The sequence below is a fragment of the Hyla sarda genome, chromosome 5 (genome assembly GCF_029499605.1).
Source record: "Hyla sarda isolate aHylSar1 chromosome 5, aHylSar1.hap1, whole genome shotgun sequence".
NCBI lineage: Eukaryota > Metazoa > Chordata > Amphibia > Anura > Hylidae > Hyla > Hyla sarda.
The window spans coordinates 106421768-106446234 of record NC_079193.1 but is presented as its reverse complement, the minus strand read 5'-3'; the positions used below and the strand labels follow the sequence as shown (position 1 = coordinate 106446234).

The 24467-nt window shown below is 41.0% G+C and overlaps 1 protein-coding gene across 1 annotated transcript in view; it reads right to left on the bottom strand.

Annotated features, from left to right (window-relative positions):
• RBMS3 (RNA binding motif single stranded interacting protein 3) overlaps window positions 1-24467 on the bottom strand; it is a 763640-nt gene that overhangs the window by 492958 nt on the left and 246215 nt on the right. Inside the window, exon 3 of the mRNA XM_056520078.1 lies at window positions 4511-4569. Within this exon, the coding sequence (XP_056376053.1) occupies window positions 4511-4569 (59 nt within the window). The remainder of the gene's footprint in view (window positions 1-4510; window positions 4570-24467) is intronic.

Sequence of the window (24467 nt, the reverse complement as noted above, 5' to 3'; positions counted from 1 at the left end):
CAACCACAAGGCCGGCGGCATGTGACGTCATGCCTCCGCCCCGTGTGAGGTCACGCTCTATCCCTCAATGCAAGGAGGGTGCATAACAGCTATCACGTCCCCTCCCATAGGCTTGCATTGAGGGTCGGAGCATGACATCACACGGGGGCAGAGGCATGACGTCACACACCGCCGGCCGCGTGGTCGCCGGTAATCAGACCCAGAGCGAACACGCTCCGGGGACTGATTACAAACGGGGTGCCGTGTGCAAGATCCCGGGGGTCCCCAGCGGCGGGACTCCCGCGATCAGGCATCTTATCCCCTATCCTTTGTATAGGGGATAAGATGTCTAAGCACCGGAGAACCCCTTTAAAGTTATTTAAATTTTCCTCTTCTTGCCCTCTTGTTCAAATAGTGGGTGGATAGACACTGGTTCACCAGCTGTGCGCACCCACTCCATTCAATAAGACTATGCAAATAATAGGCATCAACATAGTCTTAAAGGGGTTGTCCGACCTCTGCAAATTGCTTTTGCTGGCCACCTCTGTTCTGTTTGCAACAGTGAAAGGTGGTCAGAAAAGCCAAAAGCTGATAGAAATGGTGCAAATGGCGTAGCACACAGGATATTCTCTTTCTGTATCTCTGTGAATTACATAAACATCTCATTGGAATAGGCCTTTTGTGTAATTCCCATGAAAGTCATTGGGAGTTACACAAATTGCATAACTTCCCAGCTTTGGCTTCTTCGACACCTCTGGCCACTGGAAACAGTCCGCAAGTGGCCAGAAAAAAAACTATTTGCTATGGTGAGGCAACCCCTTTAAACTACTGTTTGCTCAATATTGTCATTGCAGTAAAGCAGTACTCTGAAAGGTCATGATCACAACATCAAAACTAATTTCCAGGATCACACTAAGAATAGAATTGTTATAGTACTGACATTGAGTATCTATTTATCCATCTGACCAACTATCTATCTATTTTACAAATAACTGTATCACGTTCATCCTCACACTTGGGGCATTATACTGTATATCTGACACAAGATTGCATGTTGGATTAGGGTGAAGGGTCTATAATGTTTGCAAGAAGAAGTGTAGAAATGAGTGGCTGAGACCCAGGTTAAGTGTATAACCCCTCTACAAAAATTATTAAGCCAAGATAATATGGGTAGACTGATTACCAAAACTAGGTGCTTTTTGTTTTCTTTTATAAGTATATTTCACAATGGTTATGTAATTAAAAGCAGTCTTTTATGCTTTTTATTTGTGTATTTCATTGAAATAAGTATGAGTATTTTATCAGTAATAATTTATTTACACATGCTTGAAATATCACCTGAACTCAGGGTTTTGGATTTACCCTCCACTTTTTAATTGCAACTGTAATGTCTAAATGTATCGTCCAGAAGAAGAAGGTTGGAATATCTTCAAAATGCGAAGTCTGTTTTTTATGTATTTTTTCATAGTAAACCTCATATATATATATATATATATATATATATATATTTATCTCGGGAGATCCGTCCTTTAACCCGGATACCTCGAGGGGTGCCAAACTTATTAAGTCAAGAGAGTATGGATAGACTCATTACCAAAACTAAGTGCAAATCTATTGGAACCAGATTCACACCAAGTTTTGCTAATTTATTTATGTTATATTGGAAGTATAACACCATCGCCCTCAGATTTGGTGTGAGCCTGGTCCGCTGGTGTAGAAACATCAACAGTATATTTTTGTTCTGAAATGGTAGTTAGGAAGAACTAGAGGCATTTGTAAATATGTAGCAGTGAAATGGGGGTTTTCTCAACAAATAAGTGAAAAATGTTCCACTTACTTAGACCTAATAATTAAGGTCAGTAGAAAACAATCCAGAATGTTGTACTTTTCAAAACCCATGGCAATAAACTAATTTTAATTATAGTCAAGTAGCCATTTGCCATGATGGCTATTAATGTGGCAACAAAACAGCATAGGCATTTAAAGAGAAATTGTATTAGGGAAGAAAGATTTCAAGATCAGGTCCACTACCTAACAGAACAATTCAGAGATAAAGAGTATCCAGAAAAGACCCCCAAAAACTCTCTAGAAAAAGTAAGAAGCTTAAATAAGTAAGATTTCTTTAAAGATAGACCAGATGGCTACAACACAGAGAAGCAAATAACCAGACTAATCCTCCCATTTAAAGGGGTTGTCCAGTGAAAAATAACTTATCCCCTATCCAGAATGATAAGATCTGCTGTATTAATTTTTATTTATATTTTTATATAATATGTACAGTATAAGTACATGCTTTCTATCAACACTTCTCTGGTTTATCATTAGACATTATTAGTGTTGAGCACGAATATTCGCAATGTGAATTTTTATCGCCAATATCGGCGCTTCGTGATTTTGCAAATATTTAGAATATAGTGCTATATATTCGTAATGACGAATATTAATTTTTATTTGTATTTTTTTTCACATGAACATTTTTATGCAAATTTTCCATGCAAATTTTCGCATGGGGAAAAAAAGTGAAAGAACATAGCACATATGCAAATTTCGGGAACATAGGATGAATAGTCGTCAATATATTCACAAAATATATCGAATTTAAAAATAGCCCCTGCCGCTCATCAATAGACATTATTAGTAATATGACAGAACTCCATGTATTTTGATATTTATATGCACATTAAACCATGTAAAAAACCCACTGGATGGACCTAAACTGCACAAGTAAGAGAGAATAACAATCTAATTCACAAATCCAATTCAGGACATCTACATTCAGACCTCAATCCATTTCAGGGCTTGAGTAAGAAGATATAAAAAGTAAAACAGATTGAGCCTTAAGTTCTACAGAAGAAGCAGCAAACATGTCTCAGAAACTTGTCTAGCTATGGACTGTACATTAGAAAACACAAGTATGCACTTTATGTAACACTTAAAATGAGCTCACTACAATCTCCCATTGAAACTACAAGATCATAGAACCATATAGCTCAGGCACAGACCAACACCACAAGTCTTTATCACAAGCGGGAGGGAGACTCAGCTTGAGCACACCAATGAGTCTGACATCACAAGCAGGAATGGGGCTCATATTTCTATACAAAAATGACATTACTCTCTTGTATGGGGGTGCCGTAGTAGGAATCCCAATCCTTTATATCCAAGTCATATAAACCAGGCACACCAAAGTAGCGACGCAATCAAAATAGCTTTATTTAGCAATCCACATGTATTAAGTTGTATTAAGTTACATTTTGGTCATATAACAGACCTTCATCAGACCGGATTGCTGCGGGGTTGGATGGAAACAGGTGAATGGCTAGCACAGCCGTGCTCAGAACATTAGTGAAATGCAACCTATAGTCACTAAGGTGTTACCTATAGGTTGCATTTCACTATTCTTCTGAGCACGGCTGTGCTAGCCAGTCACCTGTTTCCATCCAACCTCGCAGCAATCCGGTCTGATGAAGGTATGCTATATGACCGAAACGTAACTTAATACATGTGGGTTGCTAAACAAAGTTATTTTGATTGCATCGCTACTTTGTTGTGCCTAGTTTATATTACTAGGAATGGGGCTCAGCCAGAACACACTAAGGTATTTCATCTCACTGTGGAAATAAGTAGACACGCCATTCATGAATTGATACCTTTCTGAACAATCACAACTGGATGTTTTTCAAACTTTCACCATCATTATTATAAACTCCTAAGCAACAATAACATATAAAACTTTTTATATTGCATTAATTATGCTTTTTATTTACGTATTATATTGTATTATCTTTTTGCATTTTATCTTTCATGGGTTATTTACACATGCTTGAGATGTCACCCTGAACTCAGGGTCATGGCTTTACCTGCCGATATGTAAACGCCATTGTTATGTTTAAATGTATCTACCTGAAGAAGAAGGTTGCAATATCTTAAAAATGCAAAGTCAATTTTTTATGTATTTATTCATAGTAAACCTTCTAAATTGAAATGTACTGCCGTGAGACAATCCATTCTTTTGCCCGGATACCTGAAGAGGCGCCAAACTTGAAAGCATCTTCTCCACATTGAACTCCAAAGACTTTATTTTTTTTTCATTTTTTTATCATATTTTGTCATGCAACAAATTTAGAAATGTTTACAAGAGCATGACAGAATATTCCTCTTTTGTTAAGAAGGGAAACAGAAAATGTAACCTCCCCTCTCTCCCCCCCAAAAAAAGAAAAAAACAGTAAAATACAGAGCAAAATAAAAGAGCATCTCAATAACACAGCAAAACAATCCAGATTTAAAACTTGCATCCAATACCAAGCCTGAAGCAAACACACAAAAAATGTGATTCTTACATCCATGAATCCATAGAGCTTTCTGCGCAAACTGTACTGGTCACATGCCAAGAAATACCATGTCAAACCCTGGAGATGTAACATGCTGAACAATTTTACATTTCTATAATTAGCACAACTTAATCCGGAACAAATTGTTATTCAATCAAGTGGATAGAACCCAGCGTTTTCAAAGAAATCTTTTTATGTACCTTTGCATTGATTTGTGTTTTTGTCCAGGATTGCCTTAGTCGATACAATTTTCCCATACCTGTTAACAAAAAACATAAATATATTTATTGCTGCTCAAAATTCTGAGCATTGAAACATCAGCATTGTCTTAATAATGTATTATTTTATGTCCAGATTCCTATATTTAGCCTCATATTGTAGTATTAAATGCACATCTCTGCACTTGGCACAATATTTCCTATTGTTCCTATTATACTATTATAATTGCATGAATAAAAACTGTTTTTAGGTTGTAAATACTGTACATTGCATAAATTATTTGAGGTATTCAGCAGGCATCCCATGCAAATGCCCAGGTGGGTACTTAGACCGGCGATCTGCGGCAATTCCGGGTCATGCGGGTCTTCACTGTGCAGTGATCTCTAAACTGTGACCCTCTAGATCTTGCAAAACTACAACTCCCAGCATTTCCACATAGCAGTTGGCTGTCTGGGCATGCTGTGATTTGTAGTTTTGCAACATCTGGAGGGCCACAGTTTGGAGATCACTATGCAGTGGTTTCTAAACTGTGGCCCTCTAAATCTTGCAAAACTACAACTCCCAGCATGAAAAAACAGCAAACGGCTGTTTCGCCAACTAGAGTTGTAGTTGCGTACCTCCAGCTTTTGTATAACTACATCTCTCAGCATGCCCATTGGCAATCAGTACATGCTAAGAGTTGAAGTTTTGCAACAGCTGGAGGCACACTGGTTGGAAAATACTGAGTTAGATAACAGAACTTAACTGAAGGTTTTCCAACCAGTGTGCCTCCAGCTGTTGCAAAAGTACAACTCCCAGCATGAATGTTCTGTCAGTGCATGCTGGGAGTTGTAGTTTTGCAACAGCTGGAGGTTTGTACAGGGTACATTCACACAGGCGGGTTTACAGTAAGTTCCCTGCCTCAAGTTTGAGCTGCTGCAAATTTTCTGCTGCAGCGCAAACTTCCCATGTGAATCTACCCTAAAAATACTACACTACACTACACTAACACATAATAAAGGGTAAAACACTACATATACACCCCTTACATTGTCCCTGCCCCCCCTCCCAATAAAAATGAAAAACGTATCATACGGCAGTGTTTCCAAAATGGAGCCTCCAGCTGTTGCAAAACAATAAATCCCAGCATTTCTGGACAGCCACTGACTGTCCAGGCATGCTGGGAGTTTAGCAACAGCTGGAGGCACCCTGTTTGGGAATCACTGGCGAAGAATACCCCTATGTCCACCCCTATGCGATCCTTAATGTAGTCCTCAAATGTGCATGGCGCTCTGTCACTTTGGAGCCCTGTCACATTTCAAGGTAACAGTTAAGGACCATAGATGGGGTATTTCCGTATTCGGGAGAAATTGCGTTTCAAATTTTGGGGGACTTTATCTCCTTTTATCCCTTATGAATAGGAAAAGTTGGGGTCTACACCAGCCTGTTAGTGTAAAAAAATTTTAAATAAATTACACTAACATACTGGAGTTGCCCGATACTTTTCACAAGAGATGAAAGGAAGAAAAAAATTGTAACGCAGTTTCTCCTGAGTATGGAAATACCCCATATGTGGGAGTATAAAATGCTCTGCGGGAGCACAACAAGGCTCAGGAGTGAGAGCGCACCATGTACATTTGAGGCCTAAATTGGTGGTTTGAACAGGGGTGGCTGACTTTACAGCGGTTCTGACATAAACGCAAAAAAAAAAATACCCACATGTGACCCCTCACAGAACATACCAAGGGGTATAGTGAGCCTTAACACCCCACGGGTGTTTGACGAATTTTCATTAAATATGGATGGGAAAACAAAATATATATATATTTTTAACTAAAATGCTGGTGTAACCATAAATTTTTCATTTTCACAAGGGAAAATAGGAAACAAAGTCTCCCTTAATTTGTGACCCCATTGCCAATTTCCGGAATTAAAGGCCATGTGTGTTTACAAAGCCCCCATAGTGCCAGAACAATGAACCCCCCACATGTGACCCCATTTTGGAAACTACACCCCTCACGGAATGTTATAAGGAGTACAGTGAGCATTTATACCCCACAGGTGTCTGACAGATTTTTGGAATAGTGGTCCGTGAAAATGAAAAATTTTTGTTTTCATTTGCTCAGCCCACTGTTCCAAAGACCTGTCAAACACCAGTGGGGTGTAAATGTTCACTGCACCCCTTATTAAATTCTGTGAAGGGTGTAGTTTACACAATGGGGTCACATGTCACACATCAATTTTCTGTTCTGGCACCACAGGGGGCTTTGTAAACACACAAGGCCCCCGACTTCTATTCCAACTAAATTCTCTCTCCAAAAGCTTAATGGCACTCCTTCTTTTCTGAGCATTGTAGTGCGCCAGAAGAGTTCTTGACGTCCACACATGGTGTATTTCCATACTCAGAAGAAATGGGGTTACAAATTTGGGGGGCATTTTCTCCTATTACCCCCTGTAAAAATGTAACATTCGGGGAAAAAGCAGCATTTTAGTGATTTTTTTTTTTCATTTACACTTCCGACTTTAACAAAAGTCGTCAAACACCTGTGGGTTGTTAAGGCTCACTGTATCCCTTGTTACTTTCCTTGAGGGGTGTCGTTTCCAAAATAGTATGCCATGTGTTTTTTTTGTTTTTTTTTGTTTAGTTTTTTTGCTGTTCTGGCACCATAGGGGTTTCATAAATGTGACATGCCCCCCAAAAACCATTTCAGCAAAATTTGCTTTCCAAAAGCTAAATGTGACTCCTCTTCTGAGCATTGTAGTGTGCCCGCAGTGCACTTGACGTCCACATATGGGGTATTTACACACTGAGAAGAGATGGGGTTACAAATTTTGGGGGACATTTTATCCTATTACCCTATTAAAAATGTAAAATTTGGGGAAAAACCAGCATTTTAGTGAAAAGCAATTTCCTTTACACATCCAATTTTAACAAAGAGTCTTCAAACACCTTTGGGGTGTTAAGGCTCACTGGACCTCTTGTTACCTTCCCTGAGGGGTGTAGTTTCCAAAAAAGTATGCCATGTTTTTTTTTTTTTTTTTTTTTGCTGTTCTTGCACCATATGAGCTTCCTAAATGTGACATGCCCCCCAAAAACAATTTCAGAAAAACTCACTCTCCAAAATCCCATTGTTGCTCCTTCCCTTCTGAGCCCTCTAGTCCACCCACAGAGCACTTTACATACACATATGAGATATTTCCTTACGCAAGAGAAATTGGGTTAAAATTTTAGGGTGATTTCTCTCCCTTTACCCCTTGTAAAAATAAAAAATAAACTGGGTCTACAAGAACATGCGAGTGTAAAAAATGAAAATTTTTAATTTTCTCCTTCACTTTGCTGCTATTCCTGTGAAACACCTAAAGGATTAATGCCATTTTGAATACTTTGAGGTGTGCAGTTTTTATAATGGGGTCATTTATGGCGTATTTCTAATATGAAGGGCCCTCAAATCCACTTCAAAACTGAACTGGTCCCTGAAAAATTCTGATTTTGAAAATATTTTGAAAAATTGGAATATTGCTGCTGAACTTTGAAGCCCTCTGATGTTTTCCAAAAGTAAAAACATGTCAACTTTATGATGCAAGCATAAAGTTGACATTTTGTATATGTGAATCAATATATAATTTATTTGGGATGTCCATTTTCTTTATAAGCAGAGAGTTTTAAAGTAAAAAAAAAAGTGCAAAATTTTCAAATTTTGCATTAAATTTTGGAATTTTTCACCAAGAAATGTACTGACGAAATTTTACTACTTACATAAAGTAGAATATGGCATGAAAAAACAATCTCGAAGTCAAAATGAAAAGTAAAAGCATCTAAGAGTTATTAATGCTTAAAGTGGCAGTGGTCAGATGTGTAAAAAATAGCCGGGTCCTTAAGGTGAAAATGGGCTGGGTCCTTAAGGGGTTAAGGATTAGAAAAACAAGGCTGATTTCTTCCAAAAAGGGCCCCACACCTGTCCCCAGGGTGTGTGTGTGTGTGTGTGTGGTATTGCAGCTCAGTTCCATTGAAGTAAATGGAGTTGTAACATATACACAACAAAGGGATCCTGTACAACTTCTCTGATAACTTCGGTCGCTAGCATGTGTGGTACGATGTCTATAACTGCAAGAAACTGTGCACTGTTATCTTCCTGTAGTGGTGCTCTGTAAGTGCAATGAACTGAGTAGGTACCTTAAAACATAACTTTTAATAAGTAAATAAAATAATTACACACCAAATAATAAAGAATATGGTGTAAGTGCAAATAATCCCACCACTGGGAATGAAATGGAAAAGAGAGGGGGGAAAACAGAAGATGCACTTCCCTAGATCTCGGAGGCTAGGGACATATTCTCTGAAAATACTTTTTCTCAAGCCAAACCAACAGCATCCCTTAAAGGGGTACTCCGCCCCTAGACATCATATCCCCTATCCAAAGGATAGGGGATAAGATGTCAGATCGCCGCGGTCCCACTGCTGGGGAGCCCCGGGATCCCCGCTGCAGCACCCCACTCTCATTACAGCACAGAGCGAGTTCGCTCTGTGCGTAATGACGGGCGATACGGGGGACGGAGCAGCGTGACATCACGGCCCGTCCCCTTAATGCAAATCTATGGGAGGGTGCGTGATGACCGCCACGCCCCCTCCCATAGACTTGTATTGAAAGGGGCGGGTCGTGACGTCACGAGGGGCGGAGCCATCACATAACGATGCTCTGGCCCCTGTACTGCCCGTCATTACGTGCAGAGCGAACTTGCTCTGTGCTGTAATGAGAGCGCGGTGCCGCAGCGGGGATCCCAGGGCTCCCCAGCAGCGGGACTGCGGCAATCTGACATCTTATCCCCTATCCTTTGGATAGGGGATAAGATGTCTAGGGGCAGAGTACCCCTTTAAATCTGCCTTTAGGGAATTTTGGGAAGTACAATCATTTTGATAACTATCTAAAACACAAAATCGTGCCAAGAGGCCTTCGTTTGCCCACTCTCCCAGCCTTAAGGTTGCGTACAACAAGTGTTCTCAAAAAGTGGGAGGAAACAGCTACAACCTGCTCATTGAGCTTCCTTGGCATTCTCTTAGAGGAGGAGAAAAGTAACCTAGAGACACTGGATAAAAAACTGCAAGAACAGAAAGAGGTAGTTTTGCGGTTTAAGTCAGACCCAGAATTTGTTGCCAAGGAGGCTCAATTGAAGGTAAAGGAAACACTCTCAGTTTGTACGTGACCTCCAGGAGTTCAGGGAAAATCATGCATACTCTGTCCTTTCTAGAAATACAGTACCAAGAGATCTAGAAACTGATCAATCTACCTCAGATACTGATCTATCCGATTTTGATAGACCAGCTTATTCAGATAGAGGCCGGGGCCAACCCAGACCCCGTCGCACGAGAGGTGGTAGGTACTATTCAAATAGACCACCCCAGAATCATTATCCCCCAAATTCCCAATCATGGGGCAATCGAGGCGATCAATCTGCTACTGGAAATTAATTGGCTCCACCCTTCTCTTTATCTGGGCATTCTTTTTTAGACCATCCACAGAATTAGTACCAACTACGGTATCGGCCAGAGAGGGGCCGCTACCCGGCATAAACCCCCAAGAGTTGGGTCAAATTGTTAATCTCTCCTCCCAAACTCTCACTGCTCCCCAGATACAGGTCCTCAATGAGGGACTTACATTTGTACCAACAATGAAATTTGACTTATTTTCCTGGACAAAGGATATCAATCTTTTTGGCAGGAAGCTTAGGTAGCACAAATTTCATAAACTTAGGGACAAAAAGGAAGCCAGGGAATTGGGCTTCAATTTACATGAATTACAGGCTACAAGGGAACTGGTGTCACTTCTGGAGGACAGTGAGAGAATAATTGGAGAAGGACCCTTTACCAACTGTAAACCTACAAATCGTTCCTTCCCCCAAGGGGGAGATGTCTCCTGTATTGATGTATTCATTGACCTTGTATCCAGGGACCTCACTTCCATCTCCAATTCTGGGGTTACTGGCTTTAATGATCTCAGCCGCCTTAAAAAACAGGCCCTTAGGGAGTTGGAGATGGATGTCAATCTAATTATAAAATCTTCAGACAAGGGGGGGGGATGTTGTACTAATGGACAGAGACCAATATATTATTATGTGCAAAAGATTGTTGAATGACACCCAGACATATGAGATATTACAAACCAATATCCCACACATGCTTATTTGGAGGAATTAAAGCCACTATTGTTACAGGCTTTGGCTGATAAACTCATTTCTAAAGAAGAATATGATTTCCTGCTGCCCACTGCTCTCATCGCCCCTACCTTTTATGATCTCCCCAAAATTCATAAGGGGACTACCCCACTTAAGGGACGACCCATCATGGCGGGTATTGGTAGCATTGGGCAGAACATTGGAATTTATGTGGACAAGATATTACGTGAATTTGTCCACTCTTTACCTTCATATACCAGAAATACTGTTGATCTCCTTACTAAACTTGAGGGGCTTACTATTGAAGAGAATGTGCGGTTGGCATCTATTGATGTTGAAGCGTTATATTCTTCTATCCCTCATGACGTAGGTCTTAAAGCTGTATCCTTTTTTCTTGCAACACGTGGCTCATTTTACCAAGCCCACAACAAATTTGTATTGGAACTACTTGGCTTTATTTTAACTCACAATTTCTTTTTGCTCGGGGAGCGGTACTTCCACCAGCTTAGAGGTACTGCGATGGGGAGTCCCTGTGCCCCATCGTATGCAAACCTCACTCTGGGCTGGTGGGAGGCTACTACCGACTTCTCGGACAAACGTGAGTTTTTGTCGGGTAGCGCAACCTTTTGGTCGCGATATATCGACGACATTTTTATTTTATGGGCAGGTACCAAAAGTGCAGGCACTTAATATCAATTCCTTCCTCTCATTTACTTTCGAGATTCAAAAAGATGGCATCTCTTCTTGATGTATATATCTCTAGGGATAGAGGCGGTGGTCTGCGGACTACCGTCTATAGAAAACCCACGGCCACCAATGCACTCCTGAGGTGGGAGTCCTGCCACCCGGCCCCCCTAAAAAGGGGGATACCGAGGGGGCAGTACCTCCGGCTCAGGAGAAACTGCTCGGATCTAGTCGACTTTAAACAACAGGCTGGGGATCTCCGCTCCAGATTCCGGGAGTGGGGCTACCCCGATTACGTGTTGAGAACAGCATATCAATCGGCCTTAAAACAGGATAGAACACATTTACTTGTACCTAAAGCCAACCACGTAGAAAAACAACCACTTAGAATCATAGTGACCTATGATAATCGGACTCATCAGGTGAGACATATTATTAATAATTACTGGCACATTCTCCAACTCGAACCAGACCTCGCTGAGGTAGTGGACGAGACACCTGCAATTACTTTTCGGAGAGGGAGGAGCTTGGGGGACACATTAGTTCATTCCCATCTGTCTATACCATCTAGTACTACCTGGCTTAATAAACACTCTACACCAGGTTGTTTTCGATGTGGGCACTGTAAGGCCTGCGCAAATGGGAAGAGGACCAGGTGTTTTGAAAACATCAGATCAGGACAGGTATTTCGTAATTTTTACTTTATCAACTGTAGTTCCAAGGCCATTGTGTATGTCGCCACTTGTGTGTGTGGCATAAATTATGTGGGGAAGACCATTCGGGAGTTTAGGAGGAGGATTCTTGAGTATTTGGGAGATGTTAAACATAAACGTGACACTCCAATTTCTGTACATGTTAATTCTGTTCATTAGGGAGATACAAAGGTACTCTCGTTCATTGGAGTTGAACAAGTTAAGCCTTCGCCACGTGGTGGCAACTTGGATTGAATCCTTCTACAAAAAGAAGGCCGTTGGATCTTCAAACTACAATCTATATCTCCCACTGGTCTTAATGAGCAGTTATCTTTTGCCCCATTTTTGTAACTCTCCAACCGTGCTGAGACCCTCCTCCTCCGCCCCTTAGTTGGCAGGTAGTCTTAGTACCACCCTTAGAATTAGGGTGTCCAGGGGGTACTAGGAGGTTCCTGCATTACGGTACCGCCCTTTTTAGGGCATCAATGCGGTCTAGGTTTAGGGTTGTATAACAGGGCCTTTAGGGTCAGTATAACACTTAGGTCCAATTTATCCCCCCTCCTTATCCCCGGTAGGTCGGTTGGGTCTCAGCACTTATCATTTCTGTGATGTTCCTATAATCTACAATGGCCTTGGATATACAGTTTCTGGATCTTAATATTTATATAATAACACCTTGCCTGGTCCCCTCTTTGCATATGGTCTGCCCATTGGTTGCATTTATCCTTTACTTTTATTATTTATATTTATCCTCTGGTGGTTTCTTATTTTATATCTGGCATATCTTTTATTATTTATCATGTATCTAATTGATATTATTCTTGTGTGTCTCTCCCTCTCCCCTTTTATATTATGTTGGTCATTTGTTATTATTTATCTATTTATCTATTTATTTACTTCTGCTATGGTCTTATAATTTATGTTCTGTCTGCCTCCTTCCTCCATTGCATCACTGTGATATCTGTTGCCTGATACACTCCTGCTATTTAACCAGCTCCTATCTGTCCTTACCTATAGACAGCACTAGTTATCACGCATCGGCTTACTTCGGAGCCGTTCGGCTCCGAATGCCCGGGCCGCTCCCACTCAGGGCATCACGTGTGAGTCGCCCACGTGAGTAAACACGGAAGTGCTGATCTATTTAAGAGACGCCGGCGCGCCCACTAAGAGTGTACTTCCCGGCATCATATGGGCGCTCTGCCACTGCAGAGCCGTGTGTGGCCCCCCGCTTTGACCTATGTAAGTACTGCTTTGATTCTTTTTCTACTTCTGGCGGTCTGCAGTCTTGGTCTATTGCTGATCCAGTATATTATATTGCTTGGCTTTCTTTGTTTATAGGCAGCCCCGCATCAGCCCCTATCCAGTTAGTTGTGAGTATAGCCCCTTTGTCTTATATCCGCTTGGATCGGGTAAGCTCTACTATTATTAAGTATACATTATCTGTTTTCTCTCTTAGGTGTGATCCCCTATCCCTGTGATACGTTATGTGCTGAGGATAGGGTCTGGTGCTTGCTCTCACTCCCTGTATGATCGGCATTGTCCAGTACCAGGTTACCATTCCTGTCGGGGATATGTCCTAAGTATCACACAATTTCTCTCTCTCTCTCTCTCTCTCTCTCTCTCTCTCTCTGTATATATATATATATATATATATATATATATATATATATATACACTGCATAAACTAACAGGGCTTTGTGCTGCAGATATGTTGTTAGCCCTGACACCTATTTTTATTATTCTACTGTGGTATCTTGTAACCTCTTACTCTGACTTACCCCTGATGAAGTTCTTTTGAGAACGAAACGCGTTGGGTAATTAAAAGGGGGTGGTTTCTATATACTACCGTGTTTCCCTGAAAATAGTACCTACCCCGAAAATAGGCCCTAGCCGGATTATCGGGGTGGGCTGCAATATAAGCCCTACCCTGATAATAAGACCTAGACCAGTGGTCTCCAACCTGCGGACCTCCAGATGTTGCAAATGTTTGCAACATCTGGAGGTCCGCAGGTTGAAGACCACTGACCAAGACAATGCCCGGGCTGCAAATATTAAAAAGCAATCTTTAACTTACTTCATCCTCCGTTCCCCCGTTGCTAAGGAACCGGCCTCGCTGTCCTCCGCTGTTCTCGCTCGCCGGCCTTACATGACAGTCGGCTCAGCCTATCATCGGCAGAGGCGGGACATCGCTGCGGCCGGTGATAGGCTGAAGGTTCTGAGACGTCACAACACCAGGAAGCAGCAAGAACAGCGGAGGGACCATGAGGCCAATGCCTTAGCAACGGGGGAACGGAGGACGAAGGTAAGTTAAAGATTGCTTTTTAATATTTGCAGCCCGGGCACAGGAATAGATACAGCGCAGTGGCTGATAATTATTTGGCAGGGGGGGAGAGAAGCTGCGCTTGCGGGTGACAAATGATCAGTACCCCGATGTGGGGATTGTGGGGTGCAGCGCTGGGCTGATAAACCGGCAGGGGTGGGGGGGGTTAGGGACATTGGGGGGCATTTATAACCCCCCCATTATCATCATGTGATATGCGCAACTCGCGCATATCACATGATGATAATGGGGGGGGGGGGTAAATACCGTGGAACCGCCATGTTGTTCAATGTGCATACCATAGATAAATAAGCCCTACCCTGAAAATTAGCCCTAGTGTGTTTTTTGGGGCTAAAATTTATATGAGACCCGGTCCTATTTTCGGAGAAAGACTGTAGCTATTGGTGTACAGTTATATAAAATTGCTATGCGATAACCGGGGGAAGTGCATCTTCTGTTTTCCCCCCTCTCTTTTTCATTTCATTCCCAGTGGTGGGATTATTTGCACTTACACCATATTCTTTATTATTTGGTGAGTAATTATTTTATTTACTTATTAAAAGTTATGTTTTAAGGTACCTATTCAGTTCATTGCACTTTCAGTCACCCGTAGGTTTTGTTATCAGTCTGCGTATGACTCTTAGTTGATACTGAGTGGTGCTCAGTACAAAGATAAATATCTAAAGCAGGGGTCTCAAACTGATGGCTCTCCAGATGTAGAAAAACTTAAACTCCCAGCATTCCCAGGGTTTGTCAAGGCATGCTAGGAGTTGAAGTTTTGGAACATCTGGAGGCCACCAGTCTGAGACTCCTGATCTAAACCATACAACAAGTAAAAGAAGGCCACACACCGCTCCATGAAGACAGGTACTTGGTTTATTCACAGCGTGCAAACAAAACCTTGCGGAAGGCTAGGGAAAGTTACAGATGCCGGGGCATGAGGAACGCCCCTGCATCTGTAATGTTCCCTCTCTGCCACAAGGTTTTGTTTGCACGCTGTGAATAAACCAAGTATCTCTCTTCATGGAGCAGTGAGTGGCCTTCTTTCTTTGCTTGCTGTATGTTTTAGGAGTTAAGTTGTAATACCTCACACAAGCTGAGGACAGGTGGTGTGCTCTTTTTGGACGGAATCAGCTTTGTTTTTTTATTCCTGGATAACCAGAAAGCGAATAACTAGTAACATCGGTAAGCAAATGACAGCTTCAGTTCACTAGACTGCATATATTAGTGTATTTCTTGACAGAGCAGCAGTAGTTTGAAAGATGAAATAAATTAGTAATCATGCAAAAAGTCACAGTATAGTCCTAGACATGTAAATTAGAAAGCTTCTTGGCAGCCTAGTTTGCCTATATATTGGCATAAGTTACATTTTTCCGAAAGGATATTTTAACAATGCCCTATAAAAGGCCTAAAAACTAAGTCCCAAGTCCCATAGAAATTCTAAACCAGCTGGGAATGCTCAAATTAAAAGAACTGGAAAATGCAAATAGCTCAACTTTTTATATTGTTATGTAGAAGAAAATAATAAAATCCCAGCATAAAAAGAATAGTGTAGGACAAGTATTACAGAACAATACAGTACAGAAAATCACATACAGGTGAAATTCTATGCCCATATTACATAGGCAAGCTGTGGACAAATGACAGGTCTAAAGACCAAAACTAAACGCACCTTAGGAATCTATCATAAGGATGATGTTGTCATGGTGATTAGATCCAAAGTCAGGATGGAACATAAGGTCATAATATAGACTCAGAAATGCCCTCATATTATACTCATAAGAAACTTGCCTAACATAGATAGGTAAATATATTAACTAGTTGGTTATTATATTTACCTTTCCATGTTAGGCATGCATCATTGCAGTTTGTTTAATTGGTCTGTAGATGATGATGCACAAAGCTTATAAGGATTTGAAAAAAAAAGTTAGTGACATTGACCCCTCCACTTCCTTAGATCACCATTGAAGTTTCATTAATATGAAATATGTTTTTCCTGTTTTCAGTTGTCTAAACCAAGGGTCAAGCTCTTCTTATAGTCTGAAAAATATGGGCGAATTGCACAGAAATTATGTACATCCAAAATAAGGCAAAAAAAATCTGCTACCTAGAAAAAGGTCTCAGAGCCACATAAAAGAAATAAATAAACAATTAGCACGTTATGTCTGCTTAAACAAAGAGACACCTTAGGGCAGACATTCAAGCAATACATGCTTTTGGTGTTCAGCTCCAGTCAATGAACATATAAAAGGTAGTTCTGCTCTCATATGACACAGATTAAAAGATTAGGAAGGAATAGGCGTCCAGCACTCGGCATGCGGTAAAAACGACAGCTTTATTCTTCTTTGGAAGGACACAAACACTGCGGCATGAACAAAGGTAACGCGTTTCAGCGGAGCATGTCTGCCTTAGTCATACAAAGATACAACTGCTTCACTCCATTCTTATACCTGCTCAAGGCCACATCTACACAGGTGAGAGAAATTTCCACCCGTGGGCACCGCCTCCCAGGCAAAGAGAAGGAGTTAGACATAGAAGTAAATTCATACTAGTACAGTGCACATTGCACCAAATGTTTTAATAAAAATATATAACAAAAAACAAATAGATTTATATATAATACATAAAAAAGTATGTGAAAAACTATTATCGAGGGCGCATGATATGTAGCAGCAAAAATATTGAGATAAAAAAATATCAATAAATGTAATAATAAAATATAAGTATCTATCATAAATGCTGCCCAGACATCTTGCCCTGGATAACGGAGGTATTGTAAACAGGTAGCAAAACAATATACATATAAAAATATTAATGTATAGCATATAAAAATAATAATGCTGTTATAACATATAATAGTATGTAAAGTATTGCTACACACGAAAGGAGCAAGGATGTCTGCAAATATTCACTACATTAGAAGAGGAACAGTGTGTCGATTAACAGACATATACTACCCATATTTCCATCGTGAATAAATAAACATGGATGATCTCATAGTGGACCAATACAAAGAAAGGACACCAAATAAAGAATACAAAATTAATAAAAATTCAAAAGAAAAATTATCATATAGGTAACCTGTAGATTCACTAGGATTAATATCCATCTCAAAGTATATATGAGATGGTAATAAATTATCTCCCAGTTATTATCTTTTTCAACATCAATATTATAATATATGTTAATAATAAATACAAACTATTGTGTCAAAATAAGGTTATCTAACTGATGTGATTGTGTCACCTATTGTACAGGTCTATGATGTGGCTATAATGACGGTTATAAATATGTGTGTGGGCACCGGCAAAAAGGACAGGTCCGAACAGGAGGAAGGAAAAATAAATAACAACAACTAATAATGTAAAATGACATCCTGCCTCCTGTTCAGACCACCCCCCCCCCCCCCCCGGGTACCGGTGCCTAACCGCATTATCCAAAAGACCTTGCGGTCCAACAATTTTCGCCTGTGGTCCCCCCCTCTCACAGGCGTAGAGACCCTTTCGATTCCCTGAAGACTGAGGGTCCCATTACTTCCATCATGGTGATCCGCACAATGTTTACTTACCATTGACATGTTTCGGGAATTGAAGTTGGGAATGTCTGAAAGATGTTTGTGAATTCGTGTTTTAAGGGAGTTGGTGGTATATCCTATATACTGTAACTCACATTCACGGCACGTGACGAGGTAAATAACAAACAAAGTATTGCAGTTAATAAACTGCTTCATTTTATACACTTCGCCATTAGCTGTAGATTTAAACTCTTTGCTGTTTGACATGATAGTGCAACAGACACTGCGTGTGTGTCCGCACTTGAAGGAACCCACCTGAGTAAGCCAATTGGTTTTGCTCACTTTTTGGGCAGAAAAAAGACTGGGGGAAATCCTGGACGCGACAGTGGGTGCCCGTCTAGAAACACATCTAATACCTTGTTTGAGAATGTCAATATATGCAGGGTCACTGGTAATCATAGGAATGTATTAACTGCAATACTTTGTTTGTTATTTACCTCGCGACGTGCCTGGAATGTGAGTTACAGTATATATGATGTACCACCAACTCCCTTAAAACACAAATTCGCAAACATCTTTCAGACATTCCCCACTTCAATTCCCGCCACTTGTCGATGGTAAGTAAACATTGTGCGGATCACCATGATGGAAGTTATGGGGCCCTCAGTCTTCAGGGAATCGAAAGGGTCTCTGCCCCTGTGAGAGGGGGGGACCACAGACGAAAATTGTTGGACCGCGAGGTCTTTTGGATAATGCAGTTAGGCACCGGTATCCGGGGGGTCTGAACAGGAGGCAGGATGTCATTTTACATTATTAGTTGTTGTTATTTATTTTTCCTGCCTCCTGTTCGGACCTGTCCTTTTTGCCGGTGCCCACACACATATTTATAACCGTCATTATAGCCACATCATAGACCTGTACAATAGGTGACACAATCACATCAGTTAGATAACTTTATTTTGACACAATAATTTGTATTTATTATTAACATATATTATAATATTGATGTCGAAAAAGATAATAACTGGGAGATAATTTATTACCATCTCCTATATTCCTTGAGATGGGTATTAATCCTAGTGAATCTACAGGTTACCTATATGATAATAATTTTTCTTTAGAATTTTTATTCATTTTGTATTCTTTGTTTGGTGTCCTTTCTTTGTATTGGTCCACTATGAGATCATCCATGTTTATTTATTCACGAAAGAAATATGGGTAGTATATGTCTGTTAATCGACATACTGTTCCTCTCCTAATGTAGTGAATATTTGCAGACATCCTTGCTCCTTTCGTGTGTAGCAATACTTTACATACTATTATATGTTATAACAGCATTATTATTTTATATGCTATGCATTAATATTTTTATATGTATATTGTTTTGCTGCCTGTTTACAATACCTCCGTTATCCAGGGCTAGATGTCTGGGCAGCGTTTATGATAGATACTGATATTTTATTAGTAAATTTATTGATATTTTTTATCTCAATATTTTTTGCTGCTACATATCATGCGCCCTCGATAATAGTTTTTCACATACTTTTTTATGTATTATATATAAATCTATTTGTTTTTTGTTATATATTTTTTACTAAAACATTTGGTGTAATGTGCACTGTACTAGTATGAATTTACTTCTATGTCTAACTCCTTCTCTTTGCCTGGGAGGCGGTGCCCACGGGTGGAAACTTCTCTCACCTGTGTAGTTGTGGCCTTGAGCAGGTATAAGAATGGAGTGAAGCAGTTGTATCTTTGTATGACTAAGGCGGACATGCTCTGCTGAAACGTGTCACATTTGTTCATGCCGCAGTGTTTGTGTCCTTCCAAAGAAGAATAAAGCTGTTGTTTTTACCGCATTCCTTCCTTGTCTATTCTATACGTGTTGGTCCACACGTGTCCGAGACACAGCGGTTCAGGTGGTGAGCTGGACTTGCTCTTTCTCTCCTGAGATTAAAAGATTGCGCCAGTTAATGAAATTCTATATTTACATACTGGAAAAAAAAAAAATAATTATATATATATATATATATATATATATATATATATATATATATGTGTGTATGTATATTTATTATACTATATGTTTGTTCCTCTTGGCACACTTTAAAGCACTGAGATTTGTTTTCCAAGACATAGTGTACATTTATTTACAGCAGATTCTGTTTTACATTTTACAAATAGTGTCAGACATAAATGCTTGTATTGACTATGTGGAATGCTTAAAGGGGTTCTCCGGTGCTTAGACATCTTATCCCTGATCGCTGGAGTCCCGCCGCTGGGGACCACCGGGATCTTGCACGCGGCACCTTGTTTGTAATCAGTCCCCGGAGCGTGTTCGCTCCGTGTCTTCTTACCGACGACCACTGGGCCGGGGACTGATAACAAACGGCGTGCCACGTGCAAGATCCTGGGGGTCCCCAGCGGGGGGACTCCCGTGTTCAGGCATCTTATCCCCTATCCTTTGGATAAGGGATAAGATGTCTAAGCACTGGAGAACCCCTTTAAATTTCTGGATAACCCCTTTAAAGGGGTTATCCAGAAATTGAAAAACAGAGCTCATTTCTTAAAAAAAATGCTCCCTGCCTGTCTCCAGGTTGGGTGTGGTTCTACAGTTCAGTTCCATTGAAGTCAATGGAGCCAAGTTGTAATACCAGACTCAACTTGGAGAAAGAGGGGGAGCAATTTATGAAAGAAAATAGCTCTGCTCGATTCCCGGATAACCCTTTTAAACTTTTTCTGTGGTCTAAAGAAAGGTGACGGTCTTAAATAGTTATGAGGTCCAATTTGAACCTTTATACCGATTGAACAAAATGGATATGTGTGGATGGGACTGGTAAACAGATATTGAATAAAAAATGGAATGTAATAATATGGTTGTGTCTAGACATAAAATTAGTTCACAACACAGGGCCCTTGTGGAGGGGACCAGAGATTATGTAAAAGATCAATAGAATGCAATAAAATATATTATTTTAATACCACCAATTCATATAGGACAATAAGGGAAAGTGAAAATGCAGGTGCTCTATAATCAACAGAGGCAGATAGTGTTCTGTGCAGTAACATTTCTTCATCTGTAAATGAGATTGCTTCCCATCAGTGGCATTGCTAGGGGTGGTGTCATCCAGCATGGTAAAAAATGGTGTCGCCCCAAACTCATACCCGCCTCCCTTAAAAACATTTTTTTAGCCAGTTGTAACAGATGCCAGTGGTGTATCCTGTTGCAGAAAATGATTTCCAGTATAATAATCAAATATACCAATTGCCACAGAATGGGACAGTGACAGAGAAGTTTTAACCATTTAAAACAACAGCTCCCATGCAGTGGTGAGGTTATGCTGGGAGTTGTTGTTTCACTCATCATAACTGCAGAACTTACAAGTGACTACAGCTCTGATAGGACATAGTGAGGAGAATACACAATGATATCAGTGACTACAGGTGACGTCTTCTCTATAGTCTTTCCTTATCTAATTCAGATGGAACATACCGCCATGACTTGTTCCAGCTAAAACTTCTCTCTGCAGAATGTGATGCCCAAATGGCTCCCCACTATGTCAGCACCTTCTGATCCTTTATATTAAAACAATAATCATTATAACCCTGCTACACACTGTACCCTGTGAATATAATACGGCCATACACTATACCCTCTGAAATATAAAACTGCCATACACTGTACCCTCTGAATATACTACCACACACTGCACTCTCTGAATATAATACTGCTACACACTGTACCCTCTGAATATAATACTGCCACACAATGTACCCTCTGAATATAATATTACCACACACTGCACTCTGTGAATATATTGCCATACATTGTACCCTCTGAATATCATACTTCCAGACACTGTATTCTGTGAATATAATACTACCACACACTGCACTCTTTGAATATAATACTACCACACACTGTGCCCTCAGAATATAATACTACTACACACTGTACCCTGTCATGTGCCCTCATCATATCAATACCCCCTACCCTGTGCCCACACATAATAATTATGCCCCGTCCTGTACCCCCCATGTAATACATCCCTCTGTCCTGTGTCCCCCGCATATAATACTAATGCCCTCGTCCCCCCATGTAACCCTGTGCCCCTCACATATAATTCCCCATCATGTGCCACATATAATGCCCTATCATGTGCCCCTCCCATATAATGCCCCGACATGTTCCCCTTCACTTATACTGCCCCATGTCCTGTGCCCCTCACATATTATGCCCCCTCCTCTGGGCAAGACATAAAATGCCCCCTTTTCTGTGCCCCTTACATTAAATGCCCTCTGTCCTGTTCCCCTCAGATATAATGCCCCCTGTAATGAACCTCTCAGATATTATGCCCCCTGTAATGTGCCCCTCAGATATAAATTCCCCTGTAATGTGGCCCTCAGATATAAGGCCACCTGTAATGTGCCCCTCAGATATAATGCCCCCTGTAAAGTGCCCCTCAGATATAATGCCCTCTGTAATGTGCCTCTCAGATATAATGCCCCTTTTCCCATAGGCAGTAAACTTACTTGCGTTGCTGGGTGACATCATCGCGGGATTACTTCCTGATGATGGTGTCAACCCACTTGGGGGTAGGGTTGCCACCTTTCTCGGAAATAAAAAATTCCAGCCATGCTAATTTGCATAATTAATTATATAGCGTGACATCACAGGAAACCCTGCCCATGTCCCGTCATGTACCAGCCCAGCTGGTACGCGGAAAAGCAAAATGTTACAGTAGTCAGAAGAGAAATATGTTAAAAATAATAATTTTGGTGCATGTAGGTGTGTATATAATACAAAAAAGAAGATTGCAGCAGCACACATTGGTCAAAAAATTGAGGCTCTTAGCGCACTTTTTTGATCAAAAACGTGTCCCCATCCACCACGGGGAGGTGGCCTCATTTAGGATGGGACCCTAACACACATTCTGAGCCTAACACTCATAATACTCACCTCTGCTGGGCATATAGCCTCTGACTGGGTATGCTGGATCCATATACAATTTAAAACCCCACCTGTGAGAAAGGGGGAGGGGTGCACAGCTAAAGAGGGTGCCATTCCCCCTGTGTAGTAAATACAAGCAAAAAGAAAAATAGCCAGCACAACAGCCTAATACACGGGTGCACACTGCCATGGCAGATACAGAGTATACAAAAAAAGAAGATTGCAGCAATACACATTGGTCAAAAAATTGAGGCTCTTAGCGCCCTTTTTTGATCAAAAACGTGTCCCCCATCCACCATGGGCACCCTCTTTAGCTGTGCACCCCTCCCCCTTTCTCACAGGTGGTGTTTTAAATTGTATATGGATCCAGCATGTCACCCAGTCAGAGGCTATATGCCCAGCAGAGGTGAGTTGGTATCTTAGTGTTAGGCTCAGAATGTGTGTTAGGGTCCCATCCTAAATGAGGCCACCTCCCCATGGTGGATGGGGGACACGTTTTTGATCAAAAAAGTGTGCTAAGAGCCTCAATTTTTTGACCAATGTGTGCTGCTACAATCTTCTTTTTTGTATACTCTGTATCTGTCACAGCAGTGTGCACCCGTGTATTAGGCTGTTGTGCTGGCTATTTTTCTTTTTGCTTGTATTTACTACACTGGGGAAATGGCACTCTCTTTAGCTGTGTACCCCTCCCCCTTTCTCACAGGTGCTGTTTTAAATTGTATATGGATCCAGCATGTCACCCAGTCAGAGGCTATATGCCCAGCAAAGGTGAGTTGGTATCTTAGTGTTAGGCTCAGAATGTGTGTTAGGGTCCCATCCTAAATGAGGCCACCTCCCCGTGGTGGATGGGGGACACATTTTTGATCAAAAAAGTGCGCTAAGAGCCTACATATTTTGACCAATGTGTGCTGCTACAATCTTCTTTTTTGTATACTCTGTATCTGTCACAGCAGTGTGCACCCGTGTATTAGGCTGTTGTGCTGGCTATTTTTCTTTTTGCATATATATACAGTGGTCCCTCAACATATGATATTAATTGGTTCCAGGAGAACCATCATATGTTGAAACCATCATATGTCGAGTACATATGTCTATGTAAAAGTGGTAATTGGTTCTGGGGCCTCGGAACCATTGTATGTTGAATACATATCTCTATGGGAAACTGCTAATTGGTTCTGGGATGACCATTGTATGTGGAGTGTATGGGGAGAGTTTAACAAACCAGGGTGCCTCCAGCTGTTGCACAACTACAACTCCCAGCATGCATGTACAGCCATTGACTGTCTGGGCATGCTGAGAGTTATAGTTTTGCAACAGCTGGAGGCACACTGATAGGGAAACATTGATGTATGGGGTGTATAGTGTGTATATGTATTGTATGTGATGTGTGACATCGCATACAGTACTGTACAGTTCTTTAAATACCTTCAGGGGGGACAGAATGTCCTCAATTATGATCCTGCCGACTACAGCTCTATAGGAAAGGAAGGGGAGGGCAGCCAGCAGCTCATTGGATGCATGCAGCAAGATGCTACAGGCTATTGGCTATGGCTGCACTGGGGGAGCGGGGCTTACACGGAGCTCACAGTGGAAGCCTGCGTGAGTTAGCAGGACAGCATGTGAGTAA